The sequence below is a fragment of the Trichosurus vulpecula genome, chromosome 1, assembly GCF_011100635.1.
Source record: "Trichosurus vulpecula isolate mTriVul1 chromosome 1, mTriVul1.pri, whole genome shotgun sequence".
Lineage (NCBI taxonomy): Eukaryota > Metazoa > Chordata > Mammalia > Diprotodontia > Phalangeridae > Trichosurus > Trichosurus vulpecula.
Genome location: NC_050573.1, coordinates 394626058 through 394645285, shown reverse-complemented (window position 1 = coordinate 394645285; position 19228 = coordinate 394626058). Strand labels below are relative to the sequence as shown.

The 19228-nt window shown below is 42.2% G+C and overlaps 1 protein-coding gene across 1 annotated transcript; it reads right to left on the bottom strand.

Moving 5' to 3' along the window:
* Positions 1-796: 796 nt before the first annotated feature.
* LOC118833911 (gastrin releasing peptide) lies at positions 797-18859 on the bottom strand. Its single transcript, XM_036741332.1, has 3 exons — positions 18597-18859; positions 6861-7114; positions 797-1172 (listed from the first exon to the last, which is right to left on the bottom strand). Exons 1-3 carry the CDS (start codon positions 18736-18738, stop codon positions 1119-1121), a joined length of 450 nt encoding a protein of 149 aa, XP_036597227.1. The 5' UTR covers positions 18739-18859; the 3' UTR covers positions 797-1118.
* Between the last annotated feature and the right edge of the window lie 369 nt (positions 18860-19228).

Genomic DNA, 19228 nt, shown 5'->3' with positions numbered 1-19228 from the left:
CAAATGATGAGAGTCAAAATTAAACTAGACTCCTGCAAAAGATGCTGTCCCTAAAAACTGTGGCAGAGCACAGGCAGGCCCTTCTTCCTCCTACAACAAAGAGGGGGCGATCCTGTCCAGGCATATTATTCAGTTGTACTGCTGGCTGATGGGGGTGGCACTTGGCTGGCCTATCCTCCACCTCTGGTGACTTCCCCCAAAGCAGCTGCTCCCTAGTGGGCTTGCCCGTCATAGAATCACAAAGTTTTCCAGTTGGAACATCTTGCTGAAAGGGAATTCCTACTACAGCATGCTCAGCAAGGAGACATTTCCTTCTACGTTTCCACTCACTAGGAAATTTTTCTTGACATGAAGATAAAGTTCACTCCTTTTCAAGTTATTGTCTGGGGCCCAAGAGAACAAATCTGATCCCTTCTCCATATGATAGCTGGTCAGATGCTTAATGACAGCTATCATAGATGGCTTAGGAGATAAATTGTTGAGTTAATATTTAGCAGTTAATAATCAGGCTATCCAGCTTCAGTGTGTTCCCATCAAGCAGGTTGGGATGGTCTTAAGCAGAAGAGGAAATGAGGCTGAGAAGCAACCGCAGGACAGATTGTCGGGTCTTTTAAGTGCTAGGCAAATGGCCTTTCTCCAGGTTGTATAAGCTGAAAATATTGAGGATTAGTGTGAAATTGACCAAACTGATAACCAATCATCAAACAACTCAACAAATGTAATCTCTGTTGCATACGCCTTCTGCATTTCTGGACTAAAGCAATAACATTAACTTGCCTTTTCAAAAGAACTTTAATTTTTATTGTGGATGTTGACATATCAGGAGTTTCAAAACTAAAGGACTAAACAGATTGGGAATAATAGACTAAACAGATTGGGAAACTATAAAGATCGGAAGATCCTTCCTCAACAATTATAGACAGCAAAGCAGTTCAAACAAAATATTGCTCAAGAAACATGGATTTAGTCAAGATGGAATGGTACAAGAATAATGACGTGATTTCCTCAAAAGAAATCTTTTTTACACAAAACAAACAACATTATCATGTGATACAATCGGCGCTCGTAGACCAGAGTCGTTTAAGGATATTGATTCTTTGAAAGGGGCCATCTCCAGTTCAGCTCAGGATGCTTTCCTTCATGTCAAGAACCTGAAGTAAGGATTCCAGCATCTTGAAGGAGAGAAAAAGAAAAGAAGGAAAGAAAAGGAAGACAGGAAGAAAGCAGTGTTTAATGAACATTATTGTCAATCACAAAGTCAGATTCTGGGACTCCACTAACAAGAGACACCCTACCAGTCTATTCATTGTAAATACCATCTTGGAGTAGCTGAGTGGCAAAGCGGATAGAGCGCCGGCTCTAGGGTCAGGAAGACCTGAGTTCAAATCCCACCTCAGACATTTATTAGCTACGTAACGCCGGGCAAGTCACTCAACCACAATTGCCTCCCACAAAACAAACTCTATACATACAGACAATCTCTGTGGTTGACAAAAAGTATTAAGAAACTGAAGGCAGGTGGGGTCTAAACTCTGGCATCTTTACAACTACAAATGAGGACTTTTAACTACTCCTAAATGGAACAAAGAAATCACTAGTGTCTTCCACCAGGTATCTATCTGTCACCTCAACTAAAGGACAAGATCTTTTTCTTTCATAGGCTCATAGGTAAAAGGCACTGTAATGCAATGGAAAGAACTCTGGACTTGGAGCCAGAGGTCCTGGATTCAAATCCTGGCTCTGCTACTTTCTACCTTTGTGACCTTGGGCAAGTGGTTCATCAGCCAAGGAAGGCCTCAGATTCCTCATATGTAAAATGAGGGGGTTCAACTGGATGGCCTCTATTCAAAGAGACCCTAGAGATCATCCGGTTCAAGTCACCCATCCCTATTTTACATATGAGGCATCCCAGGCCTACAGGGGACAAATGACTCACCCAAAGTCATAAAAGTGAAGTGTGTGAAAGCACACAGCAGAGCTAGGAATCAAATCCAGGTCTTCTGACTTCAAATCTAGTGTCATTTTCACCATACCAAAAGGACAGGGCTTGCACTAGAAGGGAAACTGTATAGGAGAAGCTATCTGTCTCCACCTGATTTAATTTCACTAAGGGACAAAGTTGTACAGTGTGGTAGTCAGACCGCTGGCTCCGAAACCCAAGATACCTTAGATACGGGGCACCTCTTTGGGCTGTACCATCTTTCCAGCTGTGAGAGGGCTGCAGGTATTCTTTAACTTCTTACTGCAGACCTCAGTGGCTAAGACAATTGGGAACAAGTATTCACTTGGGTTTTTATGCTTCGGTTCTAGCTGGCTGAGATTAACTATATTGAAGAAAGGAAGAGTAGTTATAAAGGGAAAAAAACTACCTTGTTCCTAAAGAAAGCTTCATCCATTTAGATGAAAAAGCACCTGCCAGCCATGCTCGTATTAATCTTCCTAAGATATTTGAGCACTTCAGGTTTTCTGACTGCCAATGAACAACTTACTAGCAAATAAAGGACAGACGGATATCCCAGGTGATGTTATTATATGGTCCATGGCTTGACTGTTTTGCCTAGGGTGACAAAGTCCTGAGTTCAATTCCCATATTGACCAATTAACTTCCCCTCTCTTCCATCACAGCTTGTACTCCTAACCCCTGCCAGCCACCTCGCAAACAGCAGTATCATCCATCTTGCAAATGTGGGCCATTGGTTATGAAGGGGGACAGTTTGAGGGGGAATGGATAGATCAATAGAAATCCATCACTGTCTCAAAGTGAATGTCCTGCTGTTGATTCCATGTCTGGCCTAAGTGGATTAAAGAAAGAAGAAAAAGAGAACCATACTATTCATGAACACCCCAGAGAGAGAGGGTTGTCAAAGACAAAGGCCTCCTAGCTGGACCTCTTTTTGAAAAAAAAGTTCTTGTTCAGTGTGGTGCTATGAAAAAAGAGGGCTAGCTTTGACGTCAGAGGATCCGAGTTCAAATCCCAGCTTGGCTATTTACTACCTGTGTGATTTTGAGTCTCTCGACTCCTTCCTCTGGACTCTCTCATGTACAGAATGAGGAGGTTCAATGAGATAATCTTCAACCTTCCTTCTGGCTCTGGATCTCTGACCCTGAGTGGGAAGAATCCATAGACTCTCATAGGTGCATGATTATTAAAAGTGGGTATGCTCTCAGGGGTGGGGGGAGTAAAGGAGGGGGAGAGAAAATATAGAACTCAAAATTAAAGAAAAAAATGTCAAAAATTTTCTTTACAGGTACTGGGGGGGAGGTGGAATAAAATATTTTGTAATAACAAAAAGAAGTTTTTCAATTAGATTTCTGTAAAAAAAAAAATGAGTATGCTCTCAATTGGGGGAACTGATTTTGCTTTTTACAAGGGAATGACCAGGCTATTCAATATGCATGTGAATGATTCTTGGCTGCCTCTGAGTTTTCCAGTCATTAGAACTTTTCTGATTTCAAACACCTCAAACAGGAATAAATAGAAGCCACTCAGTGAGGTAATCTACAGGGACATGCCGCAAAGCTCGATTCTCTTCCTCTCTGTTCTTTCCCAAAGAGCGCTGCCCAGTCTCTTCGCCCCATGTCTGCCAGAGGCAAACATTCAGGGTGTTCCTCTGAGGAACCACTTAGACAGGGAGAGCTCAGATTATCTCGGATTACAAATGAAGCCCTAGAATAGAGCTGGATTCAGAAACAAATTCCCGAGACCACTGAAAAGCAGTTCCAGAAACCATGGATGGAGTGTAGAACCTGAAGCCAAAGCACCTGAGCTCAAATCCCAGCTCCGCCACATCACGTCTTTGTGACCCAGGGCGAATCACTTCACTTTTCTGGGCCTCGGTCTCTTCGTCTGTAAAATGAGAGGGTCAGGGCAGAAGGCCTCTGAGGTCCCTTCTAGCTTTAAACTGATCGACTCTGACAAGTGGAGAGCCAGGAGGAAGGTAAAGATTACTGAGTTACTGACTTGGCTGAGGCCTGTTAAGGCCCCTGAGCCTTGTTCTCAATGACACATCCATTGTTTTACAGTCTGGGGGCACAATGTGAGCAGCTCTTCCTCCCGGAGCTGAGGAAATATGTATGTAATCAAAAGCAAGAAGATAGGCTCCAAATTATGAACTGCAGCTCAGGGACAGCCAGTAACAGGGCATGTTGCTTTACGCCTGAGATGGAAGAGAAAACATTTTCCTTCGAAGCAAAAATTGGGATAATTTTAAATTTGAAATTCTTCATTTCCTGAATATGTCTGAGTAGATCTATCTGAAAACAACACCTAACTTTAGAAATGCTCAGTGACTTTGTAGCCTCTTTACACCATCATCCGGGGTCACCAAGAGACATTCTTTGCGGGGCTGACCAGATCTCTGATTCCTTTGTTGTAAAGAACGTGGACATTTTCTCAACCAATGAGATGGACCTCTATAACGACCTTTTAGAATAAAGAGCTGCCTAGGATCACGCAATAAATATGTGTCATGGACAAGACTTGAACCCAAGCTCTTGACCCCAGCTCTATCCACCATGCCACCGCTGACTCTTACTGGGAGGCCCGTGGCTTCCTAAGAGCACTATGTTCAAGGTATGCCCTCTCTGCAAATACAGGAACTTTTTATGTAGCCAGTTTTTGACTAGTACATTGTCATAATAGGTGGAAAATAATCAACACAAAGGAAATGACAAACTACCTTGGCTAAGAGCTAAAATACAGAGAAATCCCCTTTAAGAAAAAATTTAAAAGATTTGGTACTTAGATATCCAGGAACAAGTATTTGGCATATGGTACAATAGAGGGAATGAACTTCTCAAACTTTTTTTTTTAATGCTTTCTTCTTTTTGCTCTAATAGGAAATAGAAATGATAAAGTTTGCCTATAAGTCCCACAGACTAGTTCTTGAATGTGTTTTGTGAAAATTTGATATCCAAATGAGCATTGTTTCCTTCAAGATTTTGAACTCAGATCCTCCTGACTCCAGGACCAGCACTCTATCCATCATGCTGACCTGAGGAGGTCACACGACTAATCCGCTAATGCTGCCATTGCCGAAAACACTTCTGGGATTTCTCTATTAGAACTGGCTTCAGAACCAGTGACATATTCTTTGGAGTAGTTTTGGTGCCGGCAAATGTTTGCCCTTTAAGGAAAGTTTTGACTCCAGGGGAATGGCCAAAAACTATTTAGATCTAAGCCTGGTGAATGAGGTCTGTGATCAAGCTGGGGAATATTGTGGGTATTTTTTGTCTAAAAAAAACCAAAACAATTTGCAATCATGAAGTCAGTCCTTTTCTCACTCCCAATGTACTCCTCTAGTTTAATTTGTGATGTTGTTACATGTTCTAATTTGCATCATACTTCTCTGTGTATATTTATCTTCCCTGCTAGATTTTCAAGGGAATCCGGAGAGCCGGAGTTCCCAAGATACTTTGAGCAATAGCAGCAGCCCAGAAATAATGACTGGTAGAATGGAAGCTCCCTGAGGGCAGGCCCAGTTTCATGTTTGTCTTTGTCTTCCTAGTGCTTAGCACATAGTGACATTTGTTGAATTTGAACGTTTCAATTGAAAAAGAGTATAACCTCCCCAGGGTGACATTTGTAGGAGACAATAATCACTTGAAAGTGGATGGACTGATAAGCTTATGAGTCTCATTACTTTATAAAGATACCTGGAGGTTAGTTCTAAATCCTTTAGAAGTCTCTTTTTCACTTTAATGGACAAGTTCACAGGAATGGTTATGTCCATTGTTAGTTCACATCCTTCCTCAGTCAGAAACTAGAAGATAATGTCTGGATTGAGGTTTCTGTTATGAGCTTAATGTTTTTTGCCTTCATCAGAGACTGTGATTACATCAAAATATTGGATTCTTCCAGATGACGGTGGAAAAATCTCATTTGTGCTAATTCATTTATTCCTAAACTGATAGTGGGGTTTTTAAAAATATATTATTTTTGATGAATCCCTCAGATCACAAAATTAAAGCTGAGATCTAGTCCAACTCACTTGTTTTACAGATGAGAAAACTAAGGCCCAGGATCATAGCAACCATAGCATCTAATGCATGGGGATTCAACCAGCAGAGCTTGTACTTGGGCCCCTGGGCTGTCTTTTTTTTTTTTTAACTTCGTTCTTTCCTGACCTTAGGCAATGAGTATTTATCGCAAGATGAACATATCTCAGCTTGGAGGACTTGAGTTTGGTAGGTCCAGAGGTTCTGGATCCCATTGGTTCAGAGCTGAAAGGAACTTATTTCAGTGCTTTTAGAAAGAGTGATCCCTAGAGGACTGGCCCAAGCCTGGCTATTTAAACAGAAAACATGTACCAGAAGTTGTTTGAACAGCGCAGGGCCAAGGTGAAATATCAAATATCTTCTTAGCAGTTCTAACCGCTTTATATATTTGATGAGGTTTAAGCATTAGCCTCCCGGAAGATTATGAGTAGTTACAAGTTAAATAACTGTTTTAAGTCATTCTGTTAATGCATTCAATGAGTCTTAAGTTTAGCATTTATTTTGTGTGTAGGAATAATTACTGTATGAGAAAAACTGTCTCATAATTGATTGATATTGAATACCTTTTAACTCCCCTTTCTGGAGAAATCTTAGGCAAATTTATCCCCAGTGGTGCTGTGGTTGAGGGAGGGGTATAAGGAGCCAAAGAGTGTGAGAAAAGGGAACCTAACCCTCCCTAGGAGTGAACCCAGTGTGGTGCAGTACAGGAAATGGGCAGGAAGAACCAGCAGCGTTTCTTCAATCTTAAGACTACTATATAGCACCCAAATGGAAAAAAAAATCCCAACCCCCCTCTACTTTCTTCCCACACAATCTCCTCTCCCTACCAATCACACTCAAGCCTATTCCTTGCCTCTACTTACATCTTTAGTGCTGTCATCACTGTCTAAGTCCCCAGTCGGCTGATGGTAGCCCAGGAGATGGTGCCGAAGTAGCTGACTGCTTCTGCTACCCTTCCCTTCTAACAGGGGCAGTAAATTCTTCTCTACTTCTTCCCACCGCAGGTATTCATTCAGTGTCTTGGAACTGTCAGGTACTACAGGTGAAAGTGGTATCTTGTCTCCTCCTTCATAAGCATATGGGAAATCTCCAGTGCTCTTTTTTCCCATTAAGTGTCCTAAGAAGAAAAAACATTAGAAAACCACCTACTTAGCCAAAGAGTAATGGGAAAATGAGAAAGAAAAGAAACAGGATTATTTGGGGCCATTCTCTGCCGACTGGAAAATAAAGCCAATGTTTAAATACTCTGAGATGCATCTTTATGGACTGATCCCTCCTGAGGCTCCCTGCCAAAATATGGGAGGCATTGTGGGGAAAATATCTAAGACTAAAATATTAAGACTAAGCATTAGGCTACCTGGGTTCTGATCATGGTCTTAAAACATGTTCGTAGCTTTAAAGCTAAAGGGGACCTCAGAGTTCATCAAATATAACTCTCTCATCTTGCAAATGAGGAAACTGAAGCCTGTTTCAATGACTTGTCCATGGTCACATAGACAGTAGAACCAGGTCCTCTGCCTCTAAACCCAATCTTCTTTCCTTTATACCACACTGCCTCTGACGTCCCTCATATCTGTGAGACCTTGGAGAAAGCATCTCTAGGCCTCAGTTTCTTTCTTGGTAAAAATGAATTTGGATGACACAATCCCCAAGATTGCTTCTGACTATAGCATCCTCCAATGCTATAACAAGTTCTGTTCCCAACTGAGAATGCCATTGTCTGAATGTTTTCCCTAGCTGTTTTTTGAATTACTGCTGATATTAAGTCTCAAAGCTTTTCTTTGAGATGAAAAAGAAAAGTTCTGTAATCCAAATTGTCACAGGAATTTTTTTTTCATTTAAACTGTGCTAAAACTTTAGCCAAGACTGAATTTGGAAAATTTCACCCAGAAATGACAATTTTTAAGAAAGTAATAATGAGAAGGGGAAAACTTCCTCCAATCTTTGGCCAAAGCTTTCCTCCCACAAAGCAGCAGTGATTACTCCTGACACCATCTATTTAAGGCCCAGTTTTTCCAACGGTATACATCTGATTGAGAGATTAATTTCCATGAAGTGGGCAAATCCGCTGAATGGATGGAAATTTACCAGGCATAAGGAGTGAGATTTGCTGCAGATCAAACAGTCTCAGCCTGCATTATTGAATTTAAGGTTCAGATTGTTCAATTTTTAACATTCTTATTGGTATCTTTTGCTCCTCTAACACCTTCATTTCAATTTAAACCCATGCCTCCTCCCTTACCCAGAAAGCCACCCCCTTGTAAAAAAGAAAAAAAGAAAGTTCAGTTAGGTGACAGCTGGATAGAGCCCTGAGCCTGGATTCAGGAAGACCTGAGTTCAAATCTAGCCTCAAACACTTACTAGCTTTGTGGTCTTGGGCAAGTCACTTAATCCCCGTCTGCCTCAGCTTCATCGACTGTAAAGTGCTGATAAATGATAAATGGGGTAAAATGGCACCTACCTTCCAGGGAGAGTATATGGATCAAATGAGGGATTTTTAATAGTTTAGCACAGCGCCTAATAAATATTTGAACAAAATGAAAAAAGCAATTCATAAAAATAAACCATCATAAAACCCAACACATCAACTGAGCCTGACAGCATATGCTATGTTCTATACCTGTAGTCACCCCACCATTCCCACCTCTGCAAAAAGGGAAGAGATTGCATTTTGTCATCTCTTGTTCAAGAACAAGCATGTGTCAATATAATTACACCATGTTCAGTCTCATTTTCAAGGTTCAGACAGTTGATAGATTGAGCTGCTATATGTGTTTGCATTAAGTCATTTCCTTTCTTAAATGGACTTGCTGAAGCTCTCGATATGTAGGAATGGGCTCCGCAGCACAGCCAGGCTGGTAATATTTAGAAATGTAATATGCTTTTGATTTAGGCCTCACAAGTGGAGAGCTCTTTGAGATTTCCGTTTTGAATTGCTTCAGGGTCAGCCTCACTTAAGGAGACAACACTACCAGGATTGAGTGTTTGCTAAGCCTGTCTCCACCACAAGTAGAAAGAGGCTTCCATCCTACTGATTCACCCACTCCTCGGTAAAGAGCAGTGACTTCTTTTACAGGGAAATTTCCACCACTTCCACGTGATCATCAAATAAAATTCCAGTAAGCTCCTGAAGAAGAAATGGAAGAAATTGCAGTGTCTGGGAAAAGATAATGACTGTTACCAACTCTCTACAATACTGTGGGAAAGATGACATCTGCTTATTGAACCTATATATGAGACACAATTTGTCATACTATGATTGAGTCTGTGGAATATCAAGGACCATTCAGGCAAGGTTTAGTCCTTCACTAAGTAGTTTCTGGCATACAGATTTCTAGCATAACTAAACAAACTGTAAGTTAAATCTAGTGCCTAGAAATAAGTCCATAGAATCATAACTCTAGGCCTTAAAGGAATATTAGAAGTCATCTAGTCCAAGTCCTTAATTTATAGATGAGAAAATCGAGGTCCAGAAGCGAATTGATGTATTTAGAGTCACATAAGTAGTAAATGGTAAAACCAGGATTTGGGACAGCTAGGTGGCACAATGGATAGAGTGCCAAGCCTGGAGTCAGGAAGACTCATCTTCCTGAGTCCAAATCTGGCCTCAGATACTTTTTAGCTGTGTGACCCTGGGCTAGTCACTTAACCCTATTTGCCTCAGCTTCCTCATCTGTAAAATGAGCTGGAGAAGGAAATAGAAAACTCCATTATCTTTGCCAAGAAAATCTCAAATGGAGTCATGAAGAGTTGGACAGGGCTGAACAACAACAACAAAGAACAGGGATGCAAATTTGTACCCACCAATTTTAAATCCAAAGCTCTTTCCATAATATGTAAGTCTTAAAGAAAAGAACATTGGCCTGAGTCAGAATTCCAGGCAATGGGCCTAGCTAATGGTATGAGGAGCTAGACAAACTTGGGCTCCACCATGTGAAGCCTCCAACTTCCTCATCCGTAAAATGAAAGCTCTTAAGCTGCCTTCCTTTTGATATTTAATAGGGGTTAATCCACACGACTTTTCAGAAGGCAGAGTACCATTTAGCCTTATGCAGAACTGAGAAGACGGGACCACCAAGAGTTTCCAGCTCTGGGCGTAGGTGGGTGGGGGTGTGGGGCTCCATTTTTTTTTTTTTTTACTATTCTTGCTTTCTAGAGTTTAATGCCATCCAGGGAGGATGCAAGTAGTAGGCCGAAACACAAGAATCTTTACCTGCCTGGCGTCAGAAAGAAGGGAGGTACATCTTGTTATCTCTTCTTCAAGAACAAGCGTGGTCAACATTAGTGCCGTGTTTACAAGAAAGACTTCACAACAGTGAAAGCTAAAGGAGCCTGAAATGTGTCAGAGGAAACTTGGAACATCTTATCGTCTCTAAAGATCTTTAAAAATAAGAAGTTTTCTTCAGTCTGTATAGATTATGCAAACATTCCCAGGAGTGTAATAGATGAGATGGTTTTAATAATGAAAATAACAATTGCTATCAATAACAAAGATAGGTAATGTCACACAGGGAATAAAGAGTAAGCATCATGCCGAGTGAGGGGAGCAGAACCAGGAGAACATTGTACATAGTCACAGACACATTGTGCGATGACTGACTTTCACAGACTTGGCTCTTCTCAGCAATGCAAAGTTCTAACACAGCTCCCAAAGGCTCATGATGGAAAATGCTATCCACACCCAGAGAAAGAATTATGGAGTCTGAATACAAATTGAAGCAAACTATTTCCTCTCTCTTTTTTTGTTTCTTCTTTCTGGTGGTTCATTCCATTGGTTCTAATTCTACTTTGCAACATGACTAATGTGAAAATATGTTTAATGTGAATATATATATAGAGCCTATATCGGATTATATGCCATCCTGGGGAAGGGGGAAGGGGGAAGGGGAGGGAGGAGAAGAAAATTTGGAACTCAAAAGCTTGTGGAACTGAATGTAGTAAACTAAAAATAAATAAATTAATTTAAAAGAAAAATAAAAGAGTAAGCATCAGCACCGGGAAGGTCTGAGTTCATGACTTGCTTCTGACATGGTCAGGTTCTCTGACCCTGGGCAAGTTACTTTTTTTTCTTCTCAATGCCCCAAGCAACTCTCTAGGACAATAAATTGCAGAAAAGTTGTAAATCTGCATTGCTAAAGGAAGTCTCCTTATTGGTTGGTTCTCTATACCGATGAAAGAAATATAACAGAAAAATAACAAGTTTAGATTGTTCTACTGTGCTTTTTTTTGGTTTGAATTGTATTGTAATTCACTTACAAATCTGCAAATCCAGTCTAAAAGTAAATAACAGCTCATATTTATATAGTGCCTTAAGATTTACAAAAATTATTTTTATTTAATTTTTTGTTACATGTTAAGTTCTGAACTGTTTCTCTCCCTCCCTACCTACAATTTGAGAAGGCCACCATTTGATATAGATAGATAGATAGATAGATAGATAGATAGATAGATAGATAGATAGACAGATAGATACGCATACTTCTATTTATCAGTTCTTTCTTTGGAAATGTATAGCATCTTCTTTCATAGGTCCTTTGTAGTTGATTTTAATATTCATAATACTCAGACTAGCTTAGTCATTCACTGTTACTCTTTGAACAATATTGCTGTTACTGTATACAGTGTTCTCTTGGTTCTGCTAATTTCACTCTTCATTATTTCATGCAAGTCTTTCCATGTTTTTCTAAGATCCCCTAGCTCATCATTTCTTATAGCACAGTAGTATTCCATCACAACCATACACCACAACTTGTTCAGCCATTCCCCAATTGTTGGGCATCCTCTCAATTTCCAGTTCTTTGCCACCACAAAGACAGCTGCTGTAAATATTTTAGAACATACAGGTTCTCTTCCTTTTCTTTCTCTGATTACCTCGGGAAACAGACATCATAGTATTGCTGGGTATAACAGTTTTATAACTCTTTGGGCATGATTCCAGATTACTCTCCAAAATGGTTGGATCAGTTCACTGTACCACCAACAGTGTATTAGTGTCCCAATTTTTCCATTTGTCATTTTCCCCTTCTATCATTTTAGCTAATCTGATAGATGTGAAATATCTCAAAGTTGTTTTAATTTAAATTTCTCTATCAATAATGATTTAGAGCATTTTGTCTTATGTCAATATATAGCTTTTATTTCTTTATCCAAAAACTGTCTATTCATATTCTTTGACTATCAATTGGGGAATGACTTATATCCTTATAAATTTGACAAAGTTCTCTATATACTTGAGATATGCAACCTTTATCTGAGAAACTATCTATAAAATCCCCCCTCCCCCACTGCCAATTTTTTGCTTTCCTTCTAATCTTGTCTATATTGCTTTTATTTGGACAAAACCTTTTTAATTTGATGCAACAAAAATTGTCTATTTTATATCTCACAATGCTCTCTATCTTTTGTTTATTCAAAAATTCTTCTGCTATCCATAAGTCTGATACTTTACAAAGCAGTCTAGATGAAAACATATCATCTTAGTTCCTGATGGGTACGCACAAATACTTGTATCCCTTCTGGATTTTTTCCCAGCTTTGTTTACATTATGTAGTATATAATAAACCCTTCTTGGATACAATCCACTGTGGTTTCCTATTTTTGTGCCTTTGGGTTTCATTACTGTCAAAAAATCCAATTGTCTCCACAGTATCAATAACATATGCTTTGTTTCTCCACCAAAAGCCATTTGTTAGATGATCCCACTTTATACATATAAAGAACTCAGCATTAGAAAATAAATTTATTTCCAGCAAAGCTTTAGTTTGCCATCTTCACTTTGCATCAAAGAAAGACGTCAGGACAAGCCAGTTGGTGAGACCAAGAGCCTCAGCAACAGTAGTGCTACATAGACCACTGGCTCTGCTTCTGGATCAGCCACCATTGCCATCATCAAGGGGAACCATCCCACTGAAGAAGGGACCCACCATATTTATCAACTGCCCGCCACCCACAGGGCAGGCAAAGCAGCTTAGCCAGATGAAGCAGCAACTCACCTGTAGAAGAGACAAGAGGTGGCATGTGCCAAGCTAATCCAATTACTGCCACCATCTTGACCATTGCTTCCCTTCCAACTAAGGTGGAGGTGGCTCTGAACCCTGAGCTCAGGAGCCCTGTGAATAGCAGTGGCTTTCCTCTCTCAAGACCACCAGCCTTGTCCGACAGCCATCATCCACAAAAGCAGCCCTTGGGATGATGTAACTTGGTAACCACCTCTTCGGGTGGACCTTTTCCATTGGACTTACAGCTGAAACCTAGAGGTATCATCTCTCTCTATTAGAACGTAAGCTCCTTGAAAGCAGGGACTATCTTTGCTTCTCTCTTTGTATTCCTAGTTCTTTGTAGATAGTAAGCACTTAATAGATATTTTTCCATTCATTGACTGAGTGGAATGAAGGAACTTTTAGAGGATGAACATTTCTGAAATCAACAACTTGATAAAGACCGTCATCCAGTCCCAGGATTAGGGACAAGCCTGGCCTGCAGAGTCCATGCTACCAGCCTATATTACTGATAAAAACAGTACCATAACAAAATCCTTTGGGTTCTTTGGAAACAAGGCTTTCTGGACTGGCTCCAGGGCTTCTTTGTCCCGTGCTAGAGTCTATTGACAAGGAGTGTCAGAAGGAATCTCTGGTGTATTTCTCCAATTTCAGGCTCAGATGTACATTTTTCAATTCATAAGCAGAACATTTCTATAAATATCGAGCCAAATGAGGCCATATTAACTTTTCAATCTGGAAACTTGTTCTCCATTAACAGTTTAGATTGCTCTATCATGCTTCTTTCAGATTGAAGGAGTAATTCACTTACAAATCTGCAAATAAGTGCTGACAACTTCCTCCTGGACACCAATATATAGCTACAGTTTTATGTAATTAAAACTAAATTATGAAGGAGGATGTAGCATTTGCTCGTTGTATCTGGGGGCCTAAATTTAAAACCTTACCACCATTCTCATTCCTCATCGGTGTCCTCAGATAATTCAGCATAGGCCCGGTCTACACAAACCATGCTTTTTCCAACCTCACTGTTGGTTTAGAAAAGTGTTTTTCCTCCCCTAGCTTTACGCTCAACCTCCTTTGTCTATGTATACCAGGCAAGGGAAAACAGAGAAGCCTTTAGCACCAAATATTATAACAGCCTTCAGTAATGCCCTTGAGATCTACATTTTAAAGAGTTCCTCATGGGAAAGTCCAAGAAAGTTTTTTTTGGTATTGTTTTAGAGGTTCTAGGGATGGATTTAAAGGAATCTAAGGTTTTAGAGACCCTAGGAATGTATCTTTACAAGCCCAAAAAAGCCTTGAACTGTAGGTCTGAAAACAGAAGCGAATGAATTAGAAGTTGGCATTCCCTGTAGCTGTGAATGAACTCCATTCTTAGCAACTGGTCCTAGAATCATGTGAAACCTTAGAAAGTCATCCTTGGTGGATCAAGTTGACATCTACTTAACACCTCTAGTGACAGAGGACCCATTACTCTTGGAGACAGATCATTCCATTTTGTTTGGCAGCTTTAAATGATAAACAATTTTCCCTTTTATCCAGCTGAATCTGACTCTTGCACTTTTTACTGAGAAGTCTTATTTTGACCCTCTTAGAGCCACACCCAACAAATCTAACGTGTAGAATTTTAGATCATAGGTCCTTTGACTGAGTCCAGCTTGATTCACTTGAGGACCTAGAGGTCCACGTGTGGCCTCGAGGCTGTAGGTTCCCCACCCCTGACTTAGGGCGTTCCTACAGTCTTCTGATACTTTACTACCCTCCAAGTACTCTGGGAAAATATATGTAAAGTACATTGTAAACCTTAAAATTCTATGTAAATACTGTTACTATGATGCATGTCTGTTCTTTGGAAAAGAGGCATTATAAGGATCCCTCTCTTTTAGGGGTGTTTCCATCCATTCTCTGGATTACAGTGATAATGGCCTCGATGTTCCTCAAATATAACGCTTCCAACTCCTGAATCAATGTTTTCCCTGGCTCTTCTCCACCCCCTCCCAATGTATGCTGTACATATCTTATTTGTACATAGTTGTTTGTGTGTCCTATTCCCCATTAGACTGTGAGCTCCTTGGAAGCAGGGACTGTGTTTTGCTATTCTGTATATCCCCAGCACTTAGCACAGTGCCTGGCACATAGTAGGTGTTTAATAAAAGGTAGTTGACTGAATGACATATGTTATGTCATGTGGTCCTCCCAACAACCCCATGAGGTAGTCACAATTACTGCTCCTATTTTACATATGGATTAAGGGTGAGAAGTTAAGCAGCTTGTCCAGAGTCACACAATTATCATTATTATTATTGAATAATGCATTGCATTTGGAACTAGAGAACCTGTGCTACTTATTAGTTGTGTGACCTTGAGCTGTCACTTTGCCTTTTGGGGCCTCAGTTTCCTCATTTGTAAAAATAAGAGGCTCTGAATCACACAGTGCCTGAGGCAACATTTGAATTCAAGTCTTCCTGACTCCAGGTCCAGTACGCTAGCCATCACACTACCCAGCACACTACCCAGCTGCCTCGTTCCACTCTATCATGCTGACTCTTTTGTGCTTTCTCCTCTACCTGAGGACTCAAAAATTATTTGAAAAAAACCTCTAACTTCTAACTTTCCCTCCATATAATTTTTTCCTTCTATGGGCTAAACAAACACTCCCTGGTTTCCGAGTGGGGCGGAATGGATGGAAACACCATCCCAATGGAGACTGATGCTTATAATGCTTCTTTTCCTTAGAATAGAGACATATTATAATGGCAATAGTTGATATTTATATAGAATTTTAAGATTTACGAAGCACTTTACATCCATTATCCTCATCTGATCATCACTACAATCCATTGAAGTAGTAGCTACAGGAATTAGTTATATGGTGTAGTACAAAGTCCACTGGTTCAAGAGCCAGAACCTGAATTCATAGCCTACCTACTTCACAGAGGCTTTGTGAAGAAAATGCTTTGTACAACTGTAAAGTGCCACTCAAATGTGACCCATTACTATTGCCCAGAGGTGGTGTAATGGGAAGGGTCAACCTTAGGAAGACATGGGTGTAATCCTACCTCTGACACACAAACCTGCTGTGGCTAGAGCGCTAACCATTCAGTGTTCCTAAGCAACGTGAAAACCTTGAAGATTTTCCCAGGAGCTTTCTGGACTGATAAAGTCACAGGTTTACCAAAAATGTTTTTGCTGCTGAGTCCCAAAATCATTATAATCTTGTTGTGGAGATAGAATTTTATAGCAACAGGTCAACATCTACCTATACAAATGCAAATGAATGTATACTCCATGAAATACAGTCCTCACACAGCTACCTGCTGTTGACAAAACTTTTCAAGAACTTCCTTCCTTCCCTGCTATCCCAATATCTCCCTCCCTTAGATCCTCATTCTCCTCTGACACTGCCACCACCCTAGTACAGGCCCTCATCACCTGACATGTGGTCTATTACAATAGACTGCCAAAAGTCTCTCCCCACTCCAGTCCATCCTCAACTCAGCTGCCAGAGGGATCTTTCTAAAATGCCTTGGTACTACTCAATAAACTCCACTGGCTCCCTGTCACCTCCAGGGATCAAATATAAAATCCTCTAGATTTTAATTCCAAGCCATATAACCTGGCAGATTCTCACCTCCTTTCCAGGCTTCTTATACCTTACACTACCCTCCCCCTTACTCTTCTTGCTGTGCCTCAAACAAGACATTCCATCTCCCAATTGGGCATCTTCACTGGCTGTCCCTCATGCATGAAATTCTCTTTCCTTTTCATCTGTGCCTTTTGGCTTCCTTCAAGTCTCAACTAAAATCCTGCCTTCTACAGGAAGCTGGTCCTGATCCCCTTTAACCCTAGGGCCTTCCCTCTGCTGATTATCTCCACTTTATCCTGTATATAGCTTGTTTGTACAGTTATTGCATATTGTCTTCCCCATTGGGTTGTGAGTTTTTTGAGAGCAGGGACTTTTACCAGAGCTTGGCACATAGTAGACACTTAATGTTTGCTGACTGATTACCCCCTGACCTATCATCACTAGGGTCCCTTGCAGGTCTAAATGCAAGATCTTATGATCCAATTACTCACTGGAGATAGGGCTGGCCTGAAGGCAGGGGGATGATGTTCTTGAACCACCTGCAGCTGGGGAATCTGATCATTTTAGTTCAGCCGAATTTGTCTGGAACAGTCCAGTAAGACAACAGCATTTCCTATCTTCTCAGTAACTGTTTTGAAGGAGGAAGAAACACAGATGCCTTCAGCTCTGTGGCATTTGAACAGAAGTGTCTGCTCTCCCACTTCTTTCCCGCTTGTCTGCTAAGTTTGAAGAGGTCAACAGGCAGAGGAGACTTGGTGGCTGAGGACAATGGGCATGCTGCCTTTGAAGAAACTGCTTCTTTCCAGGGGATCCAGGGCAACACTGGGGGAAGGGCGTCGCCTGGCCTCAGGCTGGGGCAGAAAGTGAGCGAACTTATAAGATAGACAAAGGCCCCAAAGCCGGCTGCCCTCCTCTCACCGATCCCGCAGACCCCCTCTTTCCTCCGGTCCCCCGACGCAGAGAGAGACAAGAACCCCAGCTCCCCGTACCTGTTTGCCAGGCAGTAAAGGAAGAAGGAAAAGGACGCCTCGGAAGAAAAGAGGGAGGGGAAAGGCTTGGAGGGGAGAGAAGAGGGCGACGCTAGTCGGGGGTCCTCTGAAAGCAGAAGGAGCAGCACCCCCTCCCCATTCCAGCTTCCCTTGGACGCGTTCTTGTTGGCATGGAAAAGGTGAACTACACCTTCCTGAGAAAGAACTCTTTGTAAACTGGGGGGAGAAGGAGAAATGGGGAATGTCGCGGAACAGCAACTAGCAAAGAGTCAAATTCAGAAACAGAACCACGGATAGCAAACCCCTCTGCCCTCGCTCCAGAGCCCTCTGTACTCGTTCTTGCCTCCTACCAATGGTTTGGCGCACCGCTAAAGAGCCTCCTCTGTCTAGGAGCCCAGAGCGAAACCTGAGCCACCGCCAACAGTGGGGCTGGGGGCAGGCATCCCGACCCCTGACAGCCCGAGGCCAGCTCTTAAAGTTGTACTGGGGCGGAGGAGGGGGGGGGGGTGCGGAGTGGCGTACGTATACAAAAGTCTGAAAGTGGATCGATAAGCAGAGAGCCATTTCCGGGAAGACCCCGAGGGGGCTTTACTTGATTTGCTGGCTCCCGCGGCGTAGGTGCGGATCGAAGCTCAGAGGTTGGCAGCACTGAGTGACTGGCAGGTGGTGAGCGGGCGCGGGTGAGTTGTTTAGGAAGAAGGTAGATTTTAGTAAACACGTGTGTAGCCGGCTAGGAACCGACTGGTATCCCACAAAGGCTTGGAGGGACAGTCCAGTGGGGATGTTACTGTAGAGGCTTGGGATGAATAGGGGCAAGTGTCTAAATGGAAGGGCTAGCACATGTATGGCTGGAGAAGTGCATGGATTGAGTCCAAATCCCAGCCTTGGTCCAACAGTGAACGCGGAGTAAGGGGGAGAGGACTCAACAGGCAGGTTAAATAAAACAGCTTCCCCCCCCCCCCCAGCCCCGCGTTGAAACCCCGGCGGAGAAAAAGAGAGCGGGTGCAGCCCCGGGACACTTACCTACAGCCCAGTGGTTCCCCCTCGGGTATATCTTGGCCATCAGGTTCTCCAAGCCAACTGATGGCAAGGGAGCCGCGGTCCCCCAGGGCGCTTCGCAGAGGACCAGGGCCAAAAGGACCAGGGAGATCTCGCAGCCCCGCATGGTAGCGCCGCTGCCTGGTCCCCGGGATAGAGATCTGGAATCTCCTGTTCACTGCGGTGAGTCGGGGTGGCAAGTTCGAATCCTGTGCTGTTACCTCCAGAGGCTGGGGGTAGGGGAAGAGGAGGGTGACTAGAGCTGGAGGAGCTGCTACCACCGCCTCTGCCGCTAGTTGCAGCCGCTTCTAGTAACCCGAATTTATATGGAAATCCTGGAGGGGGGGGGAATGGAAGGGGGTGCAGTTAAACTACCAACTTCAACAGACTGACGTCTCCCGATAGAGTAGGCGGGAACTACCGCTATCGTCTCGGAAAACCATCCTTCTTCCTAGTCTTTGCGTTTCATTACCCAAGACGCACACCCCGCCCCCCCATCCTCTTCTCATTATCTCCCCCCACCCCACTCTCCTCCAGTTTGGGTTTGATTGGGTACTCAGACCTTCCGCTTTCATTTCTGTTCACCCCACCTCTCTTCTTGGCCCTTCACAAAACAA

What these genes read in the sequence shown, in the direction of transcription:
- LOC118833911 (XM_036741332.1), bottom strand. Translation starts at nt 18,738, where the DNA reads ATGCGGGGCTGCGAGATCTCCCTGGTCCTTTTGGCCCTGGTCCTCTGC. An exon ending in GGGGAACCACTGGGCTGTAG is followed by an intron (nt 7,115 to 18,596) that starts GTAAGTGTCCCG and finishes TTTTCTTCTTAG; the next exon opens with GACACTTAATGGGAAAAAAG. An exon ending in GTGATGACAGCACTAAAGAT is followed by an intron (nt 1,173 to 6,860) that starts GTAAGTAGAGGC and finishes CTCTCCTTCAAG; the next exon opens with ATGCTGGAATCCTTACTTCA.